This window comes from Verruconis gallopava (assembly GCF_000836295.1).
Source record: "Verruconis gallopava strain CBS 43764 unplaced genomic scaffold supercont1.57, whole genome shotgun sequence".
Lineage (NCBI taxonomy): Eukaryota > Fungi > Ascomycota > Dothideomycetes > Venturiales > Sympoventuriaceae > Verruconis > Verruconis gallopava.
In genome coordinates this window covers 45,565-65,022 of record NW_015622193.1, presented here as the reverse complement: position 1 = coordinate 65,022, position 19,458 = coordinate 45,565, and the positions used below count along the sequence as shown (strand labels likewise).

At 51.2% G+C, this 19,458-nt stretch overlaps 8 protein-coding genes across 13 annotated transcripts; 4 read left to right on the top strand and 4 right to left on the bottom strand.

Moving 5' to 3' along the window:
• Positions 1–91: 91 nt before the first annotated feature.
• Positions 92–1,539, top strand: PV09_09202 (uncharacterized protein). Its single transcript, XM_016363217.1, has 2 exons — positions 92–580; positions 641–1,539. The coding sequence occupies exons 1-2, from the start codon at positions 343–345 to the stop codon at positions 1,252–1,254; spliced, it is 852 nt and encodes a 283-aa protein (XP_016208975.1). The 5' UTR covers positions 92–342; the 3' UTR covers positions 1,255–1,539.
• Positions 1,391–2,746, bottom strand: PV09_09201. 2 transcript variants are annotated; one of them, XM_016363216.1, is made up of 3 exons: positions 2,703–2,718; positions 1,613–2,617; positions 1,391–1,524 (listed from the first exon to the last, which is right to left on the bottom strand). In XM_016363216.1, the coding sequence occupies exon 2, from the start codon at positions 2,475–2,477 to the stop codon at positions 1,839–1,841; it is 639 nt and encodes a 212-aa protein (XP_016208974.1). In that variant the 5' UTR covers positions 2,478–2,617; positions 2,703–2,718; the 3' UTR covers positions 1,391–1,524; positions 1,613–1,838. The 2 variants fall into 2 exon arrangements, with proteins under 2 accessions (XP_016208974.1, XP_016208973.1); XM_016363215.1 differs by having other exon boundaries at positions 1,613–2,746.
• A 115-nt stretch (positions 2,747–2,861) lies between these two features.
• PV09_09200 (uncharacterized protein) lies at positions 2,862–6,748 on the top strand. Its single transcript, XM_016363214.1, has one exon. The coding sequence runs from the start codon at positions 2,917–2,919 to the stop codon at positions 6,592–6,594; it is 3,678 nt and encodes a 1,225-aa protein (XP_016208972.1). The 5' UTR covers positions 2,862–2,916; the 3' UTR covers positions 6,595–6,748.
• PV09_09199 (uncharacterized protein) lies at positions 6,629–9,398 on the bottom strand. The gene is made up of 2 exons (XM_016363213.1): positions 8,998–9,398; positions 6,629–8,946 (listed from the first exon to the last, which is right to left on the bottom strand). The coding sequence occupies exons 1-2, from the start codon at positions 9,089–9,091 to the stop codon at positions 6,806–6,808; spliced, it is 2,235 nt and encodes a 744-aa protein (XP_016208971.1). The 5' UTR covers positions 9,092–9,398; the 3' UTR covers positions 6,629–6,805.
• Positions 9,399–9,562: 164 nt separating this feature from the next.
• PV09_09198 lies at positions 9,563–11,878 on the top strand. Of its 3 annotated transcripts, XM_016363211.1 has the most exons (4): positions 9,563–9,639; positions 9,695–10,803; positions 10,854–11,337; positions 11,390–11,878. In XM_016363211.1, exons 1-3 carry the CDS (start codon positions 9,594–9,596, stop codon positions 10,980–10,982), a joined length of 1,284 nt encoding a protein of 427 aa, XP_016208969.1. In that variant the 5' UTR covers positions 9,563–9,593; the 3' UTR covers positions 10,983–11,337; positions 11,390–11,878. The 3 variants fall into 3 exon arrangements, with proteins under 3 accessions (XP_016208969.1, XP_016208968.1, XP_016208970.1); XM_016363210.1 differs by having other exon boundaries at positions 10,854–11,878; XM_016363212.1 differs by having other exon boundaries at positions 9,563–10,803.
• Positions 11,084–12,160, bottom strand: PV09_09197 (uncharacterized protein). Its single transcript, XM_016363209.1, has 2 exons — positions 11,381–12,160; positions 11,084–11,321 (listed from the first exon to the last, which is right to left on the bottom strand). Exon 1 carries the CDS (start codon positions 11,860–11,862, stop codon positions 11,401–11,403), a length of 462 nt encoding a protein of 153 aa, XP_016208967.1. The 5' UTR covers positions 11,863–12,160; the 3' UTR covers positions 11,084–11,321; positions 11,381–11,400.
• Positions 12,161–12,965: 805 nt separating this feature from the next.
• On the bottom strand, positions 12,966–15,529 carry PV09_09196 (uncharacterized protein). The gene is made up of 6 exons (XM_016363208.1): positions 15,196–15,529; positions 14,850–15,130; positions 14,705–14,791; positions 13,892–14,649; positions 13,675–13,812; positions 12,966–13,559 (listed from the first exon to the last, which is right to left on the bottom strand). Exons 1-6 carry the CDS (start codon positions 15,408–15,410, stop codon positions 13,455–13,457), a joined length of 1,584 nt encoding a protein of 527 aa, XP_016208966.1. The 5' UTR covers positions 15,411–15,529; the 3' UTR covers positions 12,966–13,454.
• Positions 15,530–16,239: 710 nt separating this feature from the next.
• On the top strand, positions 16,240–18,989 carry PV09_09195. Of its 3 annotated transcripts, XM_016363205.1 has the most exons (3): positions 16,240–16,504; positions 16,580–16,749; positions 16,806–18,989. In XM_016363205.1, the coding sequence occupies exons 1-3, from the start codon at positions 16,362–16,364 to the stop codon at positions 18,878–18,880; spliced, it is 2,388 nt and encodes a 795-aa protein (XP_016208963.1). In that variant the 5' UTR covers positions 16,240–16,361; the 3' UTR covers positions 18,881–18,989. The 3 variants fall into 3 exon arrangements, with proteins under 3 accessions (XP_016208963.1, XP_016208965.1, XP_016208964.1); XM_016363207.1 differs by having other exon boundaries at positions 16,580–18,989; XM_016363206.1 differs by having other exon boundaries at positions 16,240–16,749.
• The last annotated feature ends 469 nt before the right edge of the window (positions 18,990–19,458 follow it).

Here is a 19,458-nt window from a genome sequence, read left to right as displayed (position 1 = left end):
TCAATCTCCGCCATGTACTTCTTCAACTTGATCGATGGCGTTTCGCCGGTCGCCTTCGCCGGTCTAATAATTGCTCCACGGTGTGTAAGGCACGCAACGCCTTACCTTCCTCATGGCACAAGTGCGATTCTTCACTCAGACACCTTGTGCTTATCTACAATTCAATTTGCCTGATTTGGACACCATCGGAGTTAACGGCGGTAGCGAAAGTGGGGCATAGACATGTATATCAGCCTTTCCCCAAGCACATGTTCCTGATCCCATATTCTAGATCCATGCGTCGAAGTCGCATGAACCGTCGTACAAGACCTGCAAAACTTCAGCTTGCTTGATTTCTAACAAATGTCCTGCCCTAACTGCTTTAGCGGTCACGTCAACGCGGCTACTCCGAAGGGGAGGGAGGAGAAGGTGTTCGACCGTGATTGTTACATCGCCGAGCCTGGAGAAGGCAAGGCCGTCAAAGGAATCATCGTCATCATCTCAGATGCCTTTGGCTGGCAGTTCGTCAACAATAGAATCCTTGCCGACCACTATGCAACACGCGGCGATTTTAAGGTCTATCTTCCCGACTTCATGGACGGTACTTGAGATCTCACACGGCAGGGTAAAGTCCAACCAACTGACAAGAATGCACTCATAGGCACGGCTGCGCCCATTTCGCTGTTGACGACGACAAACAAACTGCTGGAGGACAAATCCCTCATTGGCTGGCTCAAGAAGCCCTTCCAGGTTGTGTCTCTCCTATCTGTCGCAGCCCCTTATATGATGAGCAACAGCTTCCCGAAGTCCTGGCCGAAGGTTACCTCGTTCTTTCAAGCTCTCCGCGACAGCGAAGAGGGCAAGAAACTGCCTATCGGCGCAGCTGGTTTCTGCTGGGGTGGCAAGCACACCGTGAACCTCTGTCACGGCTTTCGAACTCCCAGCGGTGTCAATCTGATTGACGCGGGTTTCACCGCTCATCCATCAAACCTGTCCATTCCCTCAGAGATTGAGAAATTAAAATTGCCTTTGAGCATTGCCCAGCCAGAAAAAGATATGGCTGTCAGTGTGACACAGTATGAGACCATCAAGACGACTTTAGCAAACTTGAAAAAGGAAGAGGGTCTGGAGAGCGAAGTCGTCGAATACAAAGGGACGACGCATGGATTTGCCGTGAGAGCAGATGAAAGCAAGGATGAAGCCAAACAAGCCGAACAGGCAGAGGATCAGGCTATCAAGTGGTTCCAGACCCAATTTGCCAAAGTTGAGAGGTGATGCATGAAGTCACTGCCTTTTTGGAAAGAAATTTTTAGGATTTGGTGTAGTTTTGATTCGTATTTCTTTTTCTAATTTCACGCGATTCGAGTGTCAGGAGTACTATCTACGAAGATATACCATATTCTTGTCGATCTGCTTCTCAGATCAAGTTCGGATATCAAAAATTCAAGTTTTATGCTGCCGGACGCGATGAGCATGGTTTAGTCTTAGCTCCGAATCTAAAGCAAGTTCGGGTCGTTTTCATGTTGGTTATTCGAAAATCCCTGACTGTCAGTTGAAGAAATTAATATCTTGAGCAAAGCCATCACCATGGAGTTTCAGAAGGTTACCCATCTTTTGAACCAAAAACACTCACATGAAATTGAACTTCTTTCGTGATAGATGAACATCTCAAAGGTCTCAAATCTTGCAATTGAATTTCTTAACTATGGCCGCCTGCTTTTGAGATATTCCAAACAAAGCTTAGTCATGCAAACTTCATCTCTCGCAGAACCATGGGACTATGCTGTTGACAGCTGATATAGCTTGAGCAACCGTCGTATGTCAGCGCAAGGTAGGTTCTCAATCTGCTAAAGTCTTAATCAGTTTTGCCGCACTCTCAAGTCTTTCTCCAACATAACAAATCCCAAGTTCGCAGGCAACGATTCAATTGGGTGGATATTCGCAGGAAATGGTATGACGACACCCGTCCTGGAATATCCGTTGCGCTCATACCACGATATGAGCTCGCGACGGTTTGACAAAGCGTTCAACTCCAGCTTTCTGACGCTGTTCCACGTTCTTTGTGCGTATTCCTCTGCATATGCCAAGACTTTGCGTCCGATGCCTCGCTGCTGATATTCCTTCGCAACAACAAACCAAGCAAAACGTGCCACATCTGACGACTTCCTTGCGATATTGAAGCAGGCAACAACGGAATCACTGAGTGAATCTTCGCGTGCGATGAGAATCGCCCCATCAGGGTTGATAAGCTCGGCCTGGAGAGCTTTGAGGTCCATGGTGAACGTTGCATTGAGCTGAGGAAGATCACCCGTCCAGCCAGGACGTGTGTCGGAGGCGCGGAATCCTGCTTCGACGAAGGATTGGAGCATACTGGCATCGTATATTGTGGCTTTACTGTAGGACAAAGAGAAATCGGCCATTGCGGAGGCTGAGTCTGGGTCAGCGTAGAGGAAAGGATGAAATTTGCACCTAAGTGATAGAAGACAAGGAGTGGTCATGCATCAAGGGAATGCACGAATATTTCAAGACCTTATCTTTTCTGTTGTTCTATATACAAAGGGCGGCAAAAGGGCGCATGCATGTAAAGTGTAGAGGTAGGGCGCAGTGTTCGACAATAGAGCGTAGAATAGCAACCTTCCTATTCGAGAAGATTAGAAGAGGGGCATCTCAAGTACTATGCTTCCTTTTGAAACAAGAATTTATTTAAAGTCAAAACTCGGTACATTTGTCTGCCGCTCATATCAAGCATGAGGATCTTCTGTGAAAGATGTTCTAACTTCTACCATTACTCTGTTCCGAAAATTAGGGTAGAGCTGGACCCTAATCCTAGACTCTCCGAGATCGGCCGAAAAAAGTTGTTCTGCTAAACATACACGATTCGTGAGGGAACTGGTGCCGTCTTCAGGGCTCCTTAAGATGATCTTTTTGTTATGAGCCATGCCTAAATTCGTTCCTCGCGAGCGCAAGCACAAGAAGCTCGCAAGACAGAAAGATGCGGAACAATCAATTCACGACGCTGCCTCAAAAGCAGCTGGCGCGAACACCGATCATGAGCAGCTGCTGTCAAAGAAGGCGGCGCTCAAGCAGGAGCTTGCAACTCCAGCAATGAGTTCGAAGAAGAGGAAGAGGCTGGATAAATATATCGAAAATAAGCTGAGACGGGAGGAGACTCTTGCCTTGATTAAGAGACTGGAGCAGCGCCAGAAGGATGGGTTGGATCGCAGCGCATTGATGAGTGCGAAGGTGCTGGGAAGGAGAGGAGACGCTAAGAATGACAGAAAGAAGTCGCGAAGAGTGGAGGAAGAGAGCGCTGGGGAGAGCGAAGAAAGCGAAGAAGACGAACGTGACCAATTCGAAGTACCCAACGCCAGAAAGGATGAGAAGCTGGATGGAGACGAGTCGGTTTCTCCCGTGGCACCACCGTCGAAACAAGAGGCAGATCCAGGTTTTGGTAGCGGCTTGAAAAGGCCGTTGGAGCTGGATGAGAACGGCAGACCAATCATCAAGAGCAGAAAGCGCAAGAGGACGGGACCGTTGATCTTCGATAGACTTCCGGTGCAAGAATTCGAACATGCCGAGTGGACAGGCTTTAGCGACGACGAAATGAGCACCAACGCGGATGGCGACGTAGATTCTGAGGGCGAAAACTCCGCAACGGAGTCGGAGGAAGTTATGATGGCTGCCTCAGATGCCAGCGGCGAAACCCAGACCGACGACGACATGGAGGATACATCATCTGAAGGAGATCCGGAAGATTCAGAATCTAGCAGCACGTCCAAGGTAGCGCGCAAGGCTAGAACTTCAGCGTTCAAAGCCTGGGCAGAACAAGAGCGCAATAAAACCATAGGGTTCACGCCGTCTACGGCCACGCAGCTACAATTGCCGGTCATCCCAGAAGAGATCAAGAACTCTTTTGTCCCCCGTCCCATTGAACAAGATCCCCTACCTGAAGGTTTCACTCAGCAATCAGAAATTGCGAAAGATCGACGGGCGTATTCCGTCCCCGTTCAACGAACAGATGAAATTCAAACGAAGCGTATGGCGCTTCCGGTCGTGGCAGAGGAGCAGCGTATCATGGAGGCAATCTTCAACAACGATGTCGTAATAGTGTCCGGTGCCACAGGTAGCGGCAAAACAACCCAAGTACCGCAGTTTATGTTTGAGCATGGCTTTGGAAGTCCTGATGGACCAACGCCGGGCATCATTGGTGTCACTCAGCCTAGACGTGTGGCAGCTGTCAGCGTGGCGAAGCGTGTTGGAGATGAGTTGGGTGACATGGGTAAGAGAGTGGCATATCAGATTCGATTTGACTCAACGGTGCGGAGCGGTACAGCCATCAAGTTCATGACCGATGGCATTCTCTTGCGAGAGATGACTGAGGACTTTTCGTTGAAGAAGTACTCGGCAATAATCATTGACGAGGCCCATGAGAGAACTGTAAACACAGATATCTTGATTGCTCTGATGAGTCGATGCGTTAAGATCCGAAGGGAGCTTTCATTGGCGCAGCCCAAAGTTTATAAGCCGCTTAAATTGGTCATCATGAGCGCCACGCTTCGCGTCGAAGATTTTCGGGCGAACAGTAGACTCTTTTCACAGCCTCCCCCTCTCCTAGAGGTAGAAGGGAGGCAGTACGATGTCAAAGTGCACTGGGCGCGAAGAACGAGCCACGACTTTGTTGACGAGGCATTTAAGAAAGTCAGTAGAGGACATAGGAAGCTACCACATGGTGGCATGCTTGTTTTCTTGACGGGACAGAACGATATTCGACTGCTGATGCAAAGGCTGCGGGACGTGTTTCAGACGACAGATGAAAAGAAGAAACCCGAGTCGAAGAGGAAAGTGGATACTAAGGATAATGCTGTCGAGGAGGAGGAACTAGAGGAGCTGGGAGCTGTGCACGATGACACGCAGCTCGACATTGACGAAGACAGTGTTGAGGCGGCTAACGAGGAAGAGACAGCTGAGCCGGACGATCCGGACGCGGAGTTCATCATCGAAGGGGAAGAACCTGCCTCTGAAATCATGAAGATTCACGTTTTACCTCTGTATTCACAATTGCCGTCGAAGGAACAGCTTCGCGTCTTCGAAGCCCCACCCGCAGGATCGCGTCTGATCATACTTGCCACAGATATCGCCGAGACGTCTCTTACGATTCCAGGTATTCGCTACGTTTTCGACTGTGGTCGTCATAAGGAACGTACGTGGGATCGAGCTGGAGTTCAAACCTTTAGGACGAGCTGGATCAGCAAGGCTAGTGCTGATCAGCGGATGGGCCGTGCAGGACGAACGGGGCCAGGACATTGTTACAGACTCTATTCCAGTGCCATTTTTGAATCCGCCATGCCGGAGTTTGCTCAGCCGGAGATATTTAGATCTCCGCTGGAGGGCGTGGTGTTGCAATTGAAAAGCATGAACATTGGAAGGGTGGACAACTTCCCATTTCCAACGCCGCCAGTGAAAGGTAGCATAGTCAAAGCAGAGAAACTGCTGATGAATCTGGGGGCACTTGACGGGAAAGGAAGAATAACGAAACTGGGGAGAGAACTGCAGAACTATCCACTGAATCCGCGGTTTGCGCAAATGCTGCGGTTAGGTGTGGCGCATGGGTGTGCCAAGGAAGTTATTGCTCTCGTTGCTGCGTTGGACGTGCCTGAGCTCATGATCCCAGAGAGCCAGCTAGATCTAAAGACGCCCGTCAAAGCGCAGGATGAGATCTGGACAGCGGAAGATGATCTTGCAGAGAGCACAAGACAGACTAACAGAAATGCTTATGCAGCCGCCCAAGCAAGACTTTCAAGACTGGATTTCAACAAAAACAAAGTAGTGCCTCAAAGCGATGCGTTGAAGCTTTTTGCTGCAATGCTGGACTTCTCTTCCACGCCCGCGGATCAAAAGGAAGAATTTTGCAAAACGAATTTCATAAGAGAAAAGGGCCTACGTGAGGCTGACCAACTAAGGAAGCAGCTCTTCAATATTGTGCGGAATCTGCATCCACATGTTGCCGGCAATCTTCAGCAAGATACGCTCAAGAAACCGTCTGAAAAGACGACCGCGCTGATGAAGCAGATTACTGCTGCCGGCTTTGTAGATCAGGTTGCCATACGTTCTGATCTGCTTCCCGTGCCACCAATAGAGGAGAAGAAGGCGAAGAGAGCGATCGATGTCAAATACAAAACGCTCTTCTCTTCGTCTTCAAGGGATGGAGAACCAAGCGAATCGGACGATGGGTTTGTCTACGTCCATCCATCTTCACTCCTTGCTCGGCTGCCTACCAACTGCATGCCAAGATACATCATCTACCATCGGCTTCAGCGTTCGCAACCTTCCCAGCCCGGTGCTACGTCCAGAGTCAGGATGGCCCCTCTCACGCCGGTCTCGGCCGAGCAACTGGCGAGCCTGGCAAAGGGCACCGGCCTGCTGGAAATTGGCAAACCGCTGGGAAAGCTGGAAGTCTTACCGTCGAACGAGAAAGGTGAGGAGCGAAGGGAGTGCGAGGTCATGCTCTCCCTCGTGGGTGACAAGGGAATGGTGGGATGGCCGCTGGTGCGGAAGAAGGTCGTCCAGAGAAGGGACCCCGCTGAGGGTTGGGTTGTCGATGTGTGGAAGAGCTGATTCCACGTCGAAGTGCACTTTCTTTTTTTGCGTGGTGCAAACATGTTTTGGAATTAGCATATCTATAAGGCGAAGCAGAGATACCGTCTGCGCCTGGGTGAAAGCTTATCGATAGAATGCAACAGCAGCATTTCTAATGCCCTGAAATCCAGAAAGTATTGTTGCCGGCACCGCGGCGTGAAAGCGATTACAATCGATCCGTCAAACACAATCACTCGTCTCTGAAAATCCACTTCCCTCCTCGTCGCATTGCTTCCCGATACCTTTCTCTGACCATGTCTCTCGACCTCTTCTCGACCTCTTCTGCCCTTTTCTCAACCTCCTGCGTCGTGGGCATGTCCATCTCCCAGAACCCAGGCGGGCTCTTTGCCCGCGCGTTGGGTCTAAGCCGATGCCGCCCATACCTGTCCGCAAGAAGGCTCGTCTTCGCTTCGAGGATGAGATCTCGAAGCCGGTCAGGGTCCAAGCTACGCACGTGCTTGAGCGAGAATTGTTCTCCGAGGTGATGTTTAAGCAAACGCTCTTCGTCTGTAAGGGAGTCGTCCTGCGTAGAGGCAAAGAGCGAAGAGCCAACCGTCACAGGCATGTCCTTAGCGAGGGCGCGCATCTGCTTTCCGCATTGGCGACAGGAGCGATCGGTGCAGGCATGCAGGTATCGTCGGTCTTCCCGGCTCCGGACTGGTTCTATGCATGTGATGTTCACGTTCCCATGCGCGCGTGGGTTTAGCTTAAAATCCTCCGGTTTGAGTTCAGAGACGGGGCGTTCACGCAAGGGCGTGATCGACCTCTCTGTGGCGCGCTGACATTGTGCTTCAAAAGTTGCTTGATGAGCAGGTGGTGATCGCGGCGATCCGTAGTTCACAGTCGGAGAATTCATCCTCTTTTGCTTCATCTGTGGAGCTGGTGTGCAGTCTGCCACAGGCTTATGGAGGGGATATTCTGTCTTTTCTTTCGATACGGCTGGCGGTTGAGCGTCCACAAGAGACTGCCGTCGACGGGATGTGTTGAAAGCTGGGCTAATGAGCATACGCTTTGCCGGTCTCGAATCATTGAGCAAGACTTCGATTGCATCCTCAGCGTTTCTCTTTCCTGACAAAGGCTTTGACTTGAAACAGCTTTGGCTCTGATCTTCACTCTTAACAAAGGAATACGATCCTTCTGCCAACTGCTCTTTTTGATCGCTTTTTATCGTCTCCGCAGTGACAACCTGACGATTAGATTGATTCGCTCTGTTGGGACTTATGGGAAGCAGGGCTCGGTGTTCGTCACTGACTTCTCTTCCGCCGTGCCTTTCTGAGCGTCGCGCACGACATGAAGGACTTTCCCCAACGGCGGTTGAATTGGTAGTACTATGATCTGTAAGTGTGCGTTCGATTGAACTGTTTCGATGAAGCGGAGCTTGCAAATTTTGCAACTTTCGTGGTGTTGTGATGTGGGCTCCCGTCTCGTCAAGATCGACGGTCTCATCACTGGCAGTATCCAAGTCAGGGGTTGGCATGTCAGGACCACTATCTGCCTCCATCTTGACTAGAATATTTTCCGTAATCAAGGCTTTGGCTTTGGTGTCAGCAAAACTAGGGCTTTCTCCACTGTAGCCATTAGCTAAACTCCTAGGTTGTTCTGCTGGAGGCTTTGGGGCGGAATATCGTCGCTTAGATGATGTTTCATGTATATGCTCTATATTTGAAGTAATCACATTCGTCGATTCTATATCGGAATGCGTTATCGGTATGCCTGTTCCGAGATCGGGAGGAACTGTACGTTCTTGATTGCTCCTGGCGTGAACTTCTTCCTGTGCGACATACTCTGACGACGTGGGCTCTATTGCTAGCGTCGTCAATCTTAGCTTGGACCGAGGCTTTAGAGTGGATACAACATCACGCTGATCACGTCTTGCACCACATGGGGATGATTTTGGATGTTCTAAATGACCCGATCCAACAACGTTGTCCCTTTCCGAAGACGATGAGCGTGAAGCCACCGACGGGAGAAATGCCTGGCGTTCAGGGGTAGCAATGCCAGCACGCCTTGCACGGTCATTGCATCTTTGTGCATATTCTTGCCAGGGACGGATAGACTCTTTGGCCTTTTTGTAGCGCGCTTTGTAGTGCTCCAAAGCTTGAGCGGTGGCCTTTAGTGATTTCCACGTGATCTCCTGCTGTTCACGCAGCTTAGAATACGTCGCATAAGGCACCACGGACTCCTTCTCAGCGCTTGGAGAAGATGCATATGGCGAGTCTCTGTCCGCGGTATCCGTTGGCCCGTCTTGTGCATTTAACTTGGCTTGAAGACGAGCGTTTTCCTTCCTGCACTCATCTAGCTGTTCTTGAAGATCTCGGTTAAGCTCTTCCCCTAAAGAGAATTTGTCAGTATGACCTATGAGAACCCAAAGCAAGATCGTACTTTTCTGTATTTCACGCGTGAACCATCTCTGAAACTCCTCTAACCGCCACTCGTCGCCAGTCTTCCCACTTGTCCCTGAAGCTGGCGTGGACATAGCACAATCATTTGGAGAAGGTCGTGTTTAGCTCGTCCTTAACGTGTAGCGAAGCGAGTGATACTATTCCCTGCGTCTAGATTTGCACTAAGTCAAAGGGCGCTTCGTGCTTGACGCGTCGATGATGAGGTAGGTTAAGTCAAGCCTTGCAAGCTGTTGGATGTTGAGCAATCTACGTGATGAAGCACCATGTCAAGCTCAGCCGGTGTTCTGCGTGCTCAGTCATCTCCTGCCACAGCCAGTCAGTCAGATGAACGCTCCATGCAAAGCTGCTTTTGAATGTTGGACCGCAGGAAAGATCACGAAAATAGCGACTGGAGAAGAGAGTGGGGGCTGTGCAGTGTGGCTAAGCACGTAGGTTGCAGCTCCGCGTCTTGTCACGTGGCGTTCTCGCCTAAACCTGCCCATGCGCTCTTAAGCGACAAGGCCAAGCGACGACGCGTCCATGCATCGCTCGCGTCGAAAGGAACTCAAACTACACGCATACTGCTAGAGCGTGGAAATGGGCTGCTCGAGTATACATGTCGACGCAAATACCGTATTGCAAGGTCAGCTACTTTCCCTGCAACCCCATGGTGAGGTTTTGATCTAATGTCGGCGAAGATATTCATTTCGCAGCACCTTCGCCGACGGCATTATGCACAGCGTCGTTTGAGTTTACTTTTCTAGGCCTCGTCGACACATCAAAGATTCCATTGGCGTTCATTGCCGGCCCATCTCATGAGGTATGGACGACAGAAGAAGCTTCATCCACATGGTTCGCAGATCAGCTTGCGGAAAATGCCGTAGAGCCTCCAACGTACCCGCGCTCTGGCGTTCTCGCCGCAGTTGAGAAATGTATCAACGGCGACAAGGAGTCCTCTCTGTTTACCGAAGTCCTCTTCCATGCTGTTCCTGCTGCTCCGCCTGAAGTCGAAATGAAGGAGTCGCTCTTTACACTCAAGGCGATACCACTGTGCGCCCAAGCGCCCGAATATCTGCCTTCCCTGCCGTCATCACCCAAGGCTTTGCCTGCGGGAACGAATGCTGAGTTTTTGCCTCCACTAGCCGCGCTCCATGCTGCTAGCTTGGCTGCAGAGAAGAAGCGCAAACAGGTTGCGAATGTCTTTGATGAAGCCACCGAGCGCAAGCGAAAAGCGCGTAGATCAGGCGGCGAAGATCTTGCAACTGCTGCATCGGTTCAAAATGATAGCATAAATTACCTCGTAGGGCAGAAGAGACCGAAGAGGTCTCTGAAAACGCAGACATCTATATCAGGTCATTTTCCGACGAAGCACTTCCATGAACAAAGCGTGGCAGTAAACTTCCAGTCGTCGCGATCAAGAACAGGAAGCTTGTCTGGAATTCCGCATGATGCGCAGGATAAAATGTTGTCATGTTCTCCAAGCGCGCAATCAGACCCTTGTACTGCAAACTTGAGACCAGCCGTTGATTCTCGCGCGAGGCATTTAACACTCTCGCGCGTTTCCAGTCTCCAAGCTACCAGCACTACTGAGGAGCGGAACAAGGAGATCATATCACGACTTGTCATGGCCGGAATGCGACTGTATGGGCTCCAGCCGCGGAAGCGAGTAGGCCACGTGCGCCGACATTCCGAAATGAGCACGCAAGTGCAGACCAATACCACAGACACGAATCTTCAGACATCTAGCAAGGATGATGAATATAAGCTAGTTTATCATCAGACGTATAAGGGTGCTGTCTTTGCACTAGTAAGTTCGAGACCCAAAATAACATTGATTGTGCTAATTAAATCTCCTAGCGTCATGTTATCTCTAGTAAACCCTTATATTTGGATCCAACTGAGATTCAAGATATTGTTGACAAATTACTCACCATTTTCTGCGGAGATGCTTCTGTTCCTGCCTTCCGAGCTGGTGAGGCGGGCTGACTGCTGCGAGCACGAGCCGCGAAATCAGAAATGATTGACGAAAAGGAACATATCACAGCAAAAACTATTTGATTGGAAGTGATGGGAAAAATCCAAGTTTCGTTCGTTATCGAGACAAGCGGAACAAAGGGTGCATCCGGCGCACCGTGTGAGCAAAAAATACAAAACCGGAAGCAAAGACGGCTAAAATGATCCTATCATGGTTCGATTGCATGAATCAGAGAGCCTCCCGACGCCATGCTTAAGCCGAAACGGCACATCTCGTTTTGGTTTGTCATCCTCGCGTTGCACATCATCACGAAAGGATTTTCGTAGCCCAGGCTGATCCCTGGTCACGCACTGCGATTCAGCCAAAGTCAGTCGTCAACATCCGAACTCGAATTGGAGGTAGCACTCACTGAGAACAGTTCGATTGACTTCATTTACCATCGTTGGCTCTCCTCGCACGCTCTTCAGCCTCCCGTCGTGCACGCTCTTCCTGTTCTCGCCGCTCCGCTGCGGACGACTCGGACGAGCCCATGACGTGATAAAAACGGGAAAGCTTGGTGTCGGCCATTTCAGGAGTGGATGGATGAGCAAGTGAGTCGTGCTCTTGACTCTGATTTTGCGCGTTGCCAGCGGCGTGGTGGTTTTGAGGGCGAGCTTCACGGTGTGCTTGCTGACGCTGAGTTTCGACGCGGGCCTCTTGGCTGCTCTCCTGCACGTCGTTGTTGCTGGACATGAAAGGTTGGGTTTGGTCGCCGGTTGCAATGGTAGTTAGAGACGATTTCCTGGACGACGGTGCTGACTTGGACGCTGCTCCAGCGAGGGCGCTCTCGGCGATTGCCTGAATTTTTTCGAGATAATGCTGTGTTTCTGTCATCATGGCGACTGTTTCCATGGCTCTTATATATGTGACTTTCTTGAGGTCGAACCGTCAATCGTGAACAATCACCGACGTTAAGCCGCGAGTCCACCTGTAGCCGCAAGGAGCAAGGGATATCGCGCAGCTGGCCCAGGGTTGCAGGCCCACAAAGTGTGTGAAGATGCACTGGACCGTTCGAACCAGCTGTGGTGTCACTGACAAAGGAGATTTCCTGCGGGTTGTTGAATTGCATCGTAGCCCTTTCCGGTCGGCGCGGAGTTCCTTCCCCTCAGCTATTTTTTACAGCCGCAACAGCTCTGAATCAAGATCGCAGCTTCCCCGTTCAGCCGCACATCGTGGCTAGTGGGCTGCGTTTACGCGAGGACCAATCACGCCCTGTGGCGGGGGCCTTCCCGGTCACGTGAGCTGCAGCCTTGCGATCGGCGCATGCATGAACTGCCCGCGACGTGCGGACGTGACCCACCGAAGCTGGCAATGCCTCAGCCGCCGGTGACGAGTTTCTCGAAATTCTGATTCGTAGCGTCCCTCTGCTGTGATTCGCGTGGACGCTTCTTTTTTTTAGTCCCCTCCCTGCCGCAGTGGACGTCCGGGCTAATTTTGACTATGCAAACTTCGGGCCAAGCTTCGCTCTCTGGCGCCGTCTGCTCTCGTCGACCTCGGAACCCCATTGGCGGCCTGGCTTGCACCGTTCATGAACGTGGAAGCTGAGCTTGGTGGACCTCTATCAACCGTCTTCGAAGCTCTCCCCATGCAAGGGCTCTTTACCTTGCATTACCACTTTCCCATCACAGTTGGTCCTTTTGTTCGCGCGGAGCTGTCGGCCATGCGGCTGGTCCGCCCACCCCAACCGCTTTGCTAATCTCTGGTCCCAGGCACGAGGCTGATCGCGGGTCGACGTCTCTATTCTGAGCCTTGCGCGTGTCACTGGACGAACGCTTGACTTCCTTTTCCGTGAGCGTGGTGACTGCCCCTTCGCCGTCCGTTCAATGGAACTCCGTTCCTAGAAGGTGCTTTAGGAGCTGAACCTGCAGCCGCATGGACATCACAAGGTACAACCGCGTAGTATTGGGCGCTCGACTGTGCGGCGTACTTTAAGCATGAATCCTTTCATTGCGATCATCCGTGATTCGAAGGGCAATATTCCACATCTGCGGCTACACGATCTCACACCAAGGCTGACTTGACCTGTAGGAGTCTAGCCACAAGATTGTAACTAGCCCACAGTTGCTAGGTGTTGTAACACGAAGTGGCCATTTTGGAGGCCGCAAGCTGCCTCCTCTGATTTTCTTGCGACGAATAAGCAATTCGGGTCAATGCAACAGACATGGCTTTGATGATTCTCAAGCCATCAAAGCTGAGGCAAGAGTTAAATTTGTCCGGTTCAATGCACACTTAAGCAAAACTTCTATGGTTAGGTGTTATTTCCGGAAAGAAGCATTCAACAAACAAGCTGAGCGAGAGCTGGAGATGAAAACGGAGCTGAATGCCGAATACATTGGGGTATAATATTCTCTTGAAACCACATAACACGCGTATCTTCGGTGCGCAAGGATGTGGAGTCACCGCGCACGTCCTCAAGACTTCCAAAATGCCCTCCTCTGTGCAGGTTATGAAGACCGAGAGCCATATGGCTCAAAAGGAAACGCTGCAGCTACTATTGCCATGACAACGTACAATGCTGCACAGATGTAGATTGGCACGGACGTTGACGTCTATCAGAACCTGTTAGTACCTGCCACTTTCGATGACCATTTGCCGCATACGAGCCTTCAGGAGAAAAAACAAGGGGGGGAAGAGAGAGGAGGGGTTTCAGGGGGGAGGACTGACATTAGCTTCAGTAGCAATGACTGCAGACATGATACCCATGATTCTGTTCAAACCGATAGCTATACCATTGCCAGTTCCGCGGTGAGCTGACGGTAATACTTCGGGGGTATACGCGTACAAGCATCCATAGTAAATATTCTGGAGTTATCGCGATTAGAAAATTGAGATCAAAAAATGAATCTCAAAGGCAAGTATCCAAGTAAGGAAGTGAACTTACCAGGCAAAAGCTGATTGCACAATTGAAGCCAACGTTCTGCGCAGCGGTGCGGACCTGCGTGTAGGCGAAGAAGAAGACCATTGTAACTAAAGCGCCAATGACCATCGTTCCTCTGCGGCCCCAGAACCACTTGCTCGCGCACATCAACCCTGCGAGAACAGGACCCCAGATTGACGAGAAATTGGCAAGAGCGTAGTTGCGCCAGGTGACATAGTCGCTGTCCTGGCCGAAGTTGGCGCCGCGGGTCTTGAGATAGGTAGGCAGGAAAACGTTGTACAGCGGGTATGCGAGGCCTATGAGCAACCAAGAGAACCAGATAAGAGTTGTAGAGAGGCCTATACGTTTCGTCTCGAAGAGGCCTTTCAAGTGCGTGATGACTTCTGCGGGAGAGAAGCGAGCCTTTGCATGAGCTGCCACGCTCTTGCGGCGTCTGGTTCCGAGTTCTTCTCCGGGAATATTGCAGGCCTGCATCTTTTCAAGCGTGAGCGAACACGTCCTGTTGTACTTGGTGGCAATCGCTTGCAGTGATGCCACGACGTCAGCGTCACGGCCTTCGCCAACAAGGTACTTAGGTGTCTCGTGCAAGCGGATGACTGTGATACGTAAAATGCTCATCACGAAGACAAGTGCACCGCTGGTGTACCACACGTATCGCCAGCCGGGGTTGTTGTGGTTATTACATGCCTCCGCATCTGGATTGCAGCTGTAATTTGGAAGATATGCCCACGCGAACAGACCTGCAATCAGCTGACCTAGGCCTAAAATATCGTCAATAATCTATTTTCTCTCTTTACTTGTTGTTCTCGTGCTTACCCCACCAGCAGGCCATCAAGGTTAACAGCCATTGCTTGCTGCTCGGTAGATACTCCAAAAAGACGGTGGTGTCCAACACAAGATTTCCTGACATCTCGTAAGTAATCCTGTCGCACCACATAAAAGGCTCGAATTTAGGGTTCACCTCCAGCGCCGAACGAACTAAGACACACGAATGTGCCGAGAACGATCCAGTTTGGCGAAGCACCCGCGACGATGGCGAAGATCGAACTGATCAACAAGGAGCAGTTAAAGGCGAATTTGCGGCCGATTATGTCTGCGCTAAGACCCCAAAACAAAGCGCCCACGAGCATCCCCACATACGCAGCTATGGTAAGCCCCTTTGGATACGAGGGTTCGAATTGATAAGCGGCGTAAGTAGACGTGATGGATTGGAGGAGCAGAAGCAGACTGTCTGTAGCGTAACTGCGACTCGTAGGTCAGCATCACGTGGTCGCAACGTGTAGCAGGTACTGCAAAGGTCGCCGTACCCAAAACCGTTCAAGCAGAAAAGCTTGACTTGGTATGTCGTGAATCCGATCTCATCGATTGCGTCGTTCACGAGGTGCATCTTTGCGTTGAGGACCGGGTCCACGGATTCAAGGCCCAGGACGTCGCCCTTCTGAACGCTTCTCGTCTCTAGAGATTCTTCATCTACGGCGTGACCCGCCGTGACGGGCTTGTCGTCAGGGGACTTTTCGGCCATGGTTCAGAGCTACAGGCCGCCGAACTGGGTTCGCAGGCGACGAGGAAGGTGGGAGGTGAAGAGGCGGTCGAGACGAGTCTCGTGGTTCTTCACCAGCCAATTTGTACACGACGTTGTCGATCCATCTCGCACGCCAATCTAGCTTACAAGCCGCCTAGTGGGTTCCATCCATGGCGCACGCGGCGCCGAGAATGAGTCTAGCGTGTTGTCTGAACGATCGTCCCGACCGATTATCTCTCCGGCTACGTCACGTTTGCCGTGGGTGGGGACTCAAGAAGTCGCCCGACACACAGGGCCTCGGTACAGCTGCTGATAAGAGAGGATCGACCCTGGATGAGGATGAATTTCGAGCACGACAGTTTGATGCGATGCAACGTTGGTTTGCGCCTCTGGGATCAGGGTTGGAGACGCGGGGGCCGGGACTTGGTTCCTGGGAATGGGAGAGCGTGTGGTTGATCTTCGCGCTACGATTGGCTGGATGGCGATCTACAAAGAGCGGAAACTGGGCAGGCGAGCACCGCTTGGTGCGAGATGGTGTCCACCCGTCGTGAACATTGATGGATTGTCGTGTGCGCACCAAAAGAACTTTTCGTTGCAATCAATTCACTCCGCCTCGCCACGACAGCCGAAAGCCAGCAGGATGGTCAATGCAAACGAGGTCACAGTAATCGCTTGATCGACGAGGACCAGCAGCTCGATTGATGGCTGCGTGATGAGTGTACGAAATGATGTCATCGATGGTGGTATGCCTCAGGCTTCACAAGGCACGGATACCTTTCTACTTTCCTGCGGTCTTGCGCATCCTCAGGCACCAAGGCGGTAAAGGACCCTTGCGGCGTCGTACTTTCCCCATCCACGAATATCACAAGTAAACGAAGCATTAAGCTCAGGACGGCGGCCCAGCAGACGGTGTGCGGCGATAGCTGGCCATAGCAGCATCCCTTGGTCACAATGGCGACCGAGCTGCCAGATCCGCTCACCTTCTCCAGCTGGGAAGATGCCTTCGCGCACCCAATTCCCACCGTTCGAAAGCTCGAGCAACAATTGCGACGCCACGCAGATGAAAATCGCGAGAAGCTGCGGGCTTTGGTTGGGTATGTCCGCCCGAGCTTTTGAGGAGCATCAGCGTCCAGAGTACTCAGACAGCGCTGACAGCGGTCCGCCGGCAGAGTCAGCTATCGTGATCTTCTTGGAACGGCTGAACGAATCATCGACATGGATAGAGAAATGAAGCTCGTCGAGGATATGCTTGCGCAAACAGGCCATAGGTGCAACGTCAGGGTGGTGGACAGCATATCGCAAGGCTACGCCAAAATCCACTCGGAGAATGCATCACGGGGTAGGTTGGATCAGGCCTGAAGAGACGCATTGAACATCGATTGATGCATTCGATAGTGAAGGACCGCAACGCACTTGCATCGCAACTCGCCATCTTGGAAGAGTGTCCGGTAATAATCACGCGCGTATTGAGACGCAAAGGATCTCTTTTGCAAGCCGCCAAGCTGTTGCTACTCTCCCGCCTCATCCACAAAACTCTCTCCCAACGACCGGATGCTCCTCCGCTTGTCGACCACCTCAAGGATCGCCTTTCTTCGCTACGAGTCAAGCTCCTACGGGCTATTGACAAACGCTTCGCAAACCCAGAGCAAAGCGTAACCAGACTGGTGGATGATATGTGTGCCTACGCTTTGGCGATGAGCTCAACCCCTTCAGATGTCATGCAACACTTCCTGAATGTCAGAATGCGGGCAATACAGTGGCATCTCGCTCAGGACAGCAACACTCAGACTCACGTCCTCAAGGCCATGCGCCTCCTTCTAAGTACGCTTCAAAACAGTCAATTGCTCTTTCCCAAACGCCTATCCGAGGCCTTGCTGCGCCTTAAGGATCTACCTCTTGTTAAACAAGCGGATGTGCAATCAGTGACAGAGCTTCGACTTGACATCCATATGCGCTGGCTGACGGATGAATTACGCAACTACACGCCTTGGCCGAGACATGATGAACTCCAAAAGTCTGAGGCAGACAGGCTCATCAGGGGATGGGCAAAGAGTGCGCAGAAGGCATTCGTCACGGGTCTAGCTGCGTCTCTTGAGGAGATTTGCAATTTTGACAAAATACTCGAGATTCGACAGCACCTCTTTGAGGCGTGGCCATGGACAGACAGACGCTTACCCGGACTGCACTCGGCTGACGTCGTAGATGAGCTACGGGAAGCTTTCAATGAGAGGATGGCCGCTATCGTCCAGATGCAAGTCAAGGAACTGAATAACGTGTGCAAAATGATACGTGGCCTACTTCGAAACCCAGGTTCTGTGTCTCTTGAGGAACCTCTATGGAGCTCGTCTTTGACCGACATGGAGGTCGGTGTTGGTGGCCAATACTTCAAGAATGCAATCTTGTCGAGCTACAACGGAATCCAAATCTCGACGTCGCCAATTCTAGTTTATTTCGACGAGTGGATTTCGAGCATCAATCAGATACAGGCCGACTTGAAGAAGATGCGCGACGCACATTGGGAGGATGACCTTGGAGTGGAGGAGGAAGATAACGAAATAGACTCACGGCAGACACTTTTGAGCAAGGATGATCCCCGCATTCTAGGAGACTGCTTGAGTAAAGCCTTGCAAAACCAAGCAAAGTCTTTGTCGGATGATTTCAGAGCGCTTTTGAACGAGGTCCTCTCGGAAACCGAGTCAACGAACAATAACGGCACTCTTGGAGCTGTCACTCTGCTAAGAATTTTGCGCGAGATATTCAGACGCGCATCCGTTCAGGACAAAATTCTCGCAGAAGTCACGATTCCTTTGATCTCTACAGATTTGATTACCCCATTACACGAGAGACTCTCTAGAGATATGTGTACCAAAGTTAGGGGCCTGTTATCAAAATCATTAGTCCGACTGGAGAACTCGCCCGTGCTCGCTGGAAAAGCCCTATGGGAAGGCAAGCCGCCTTTGCCTATCCAGCCATCTGCTATGGTGTTCAGACTGTTGAAGGAGGTGACGGGATGCATGGCAGACCTAGGTGCAGATTTGTGGTCAGAGGCTGCAGTGCGAGCTGTGAAGAATGTGCTCAGTGCAGCTATTGCGGAAGAACTGAAGCGGACTGTATTAAATTTGTCTACGGAGCCGAAATCCCAAGTGGCCAACGGTGATACCTCGCGTGTGGATGGACAGCACGACAGTTCTTCAGCGGAAGGTGGAGGAAACGATAGCAAGGTTGTTGAACAAGCGGACGGGAAGGAGCTCAGAAGAGACAAGCTGACGCAACTAGCCATGGACTTGACATATCTCAACACGGCACTTTCGACGAGGTCACGGGCAAATTTAGCGCTCCAAGAGCTAATTGAGCTTGTCATGGGCCGAATACAGCTCGCTGATGCAGAGAAGGCACGCGTAAAGAAGAGTGCTACGGAATGTTGGAAGAGGACGTATCTCCTATTCGCGCTGCTTGTGCCGGAGCCGTAGTTGGCGATGGCTCAACGCATCGTAGCAGCGCATGAAGAAAGTGGTTTTCAGCCGTAGAGGTGAAGCTTAAATAGAATATCATAGTTCAAATGAATCGACAAATGCCACCCGCGTGTATGCACCGATCGTGAAGAAATCTTGCCTCGCCCGCGTACTTGTCTCGCCGGTCACGTCTTGGCTGTTTCGTCATCCTAATTGTAAATTGATGCTATCTCTTTGGGAGTCCCCGCGTTTTTTAATCCTTTACCCACAGCTTATGTGGGACATGTATCATTGAACTGAATTTGGGTTCAACTCTGCGATATTCCCACAGCACAGGACCTTAGCGCCGGACAAATACATTGTGCGACCAAAAGTCTGAACCTCGCCAAGGTATTTCAGCATGTGCTGAGCATTGGGTGGAGCGTTTGCGATTCGTCCCATACCGCAGTGCTGAAGCAGGTTTCTAGGATCTGCCCATACAGTTGAGGCCTTTTTCTTCTGGCTTCCTTTCTTTATTTCTGGGTTCTCTTACCATTCAGGCAGTCCTGGCACACTTGGATTCGCTTGTTTGGAGACGAGCGACCTGCGACAGGGTG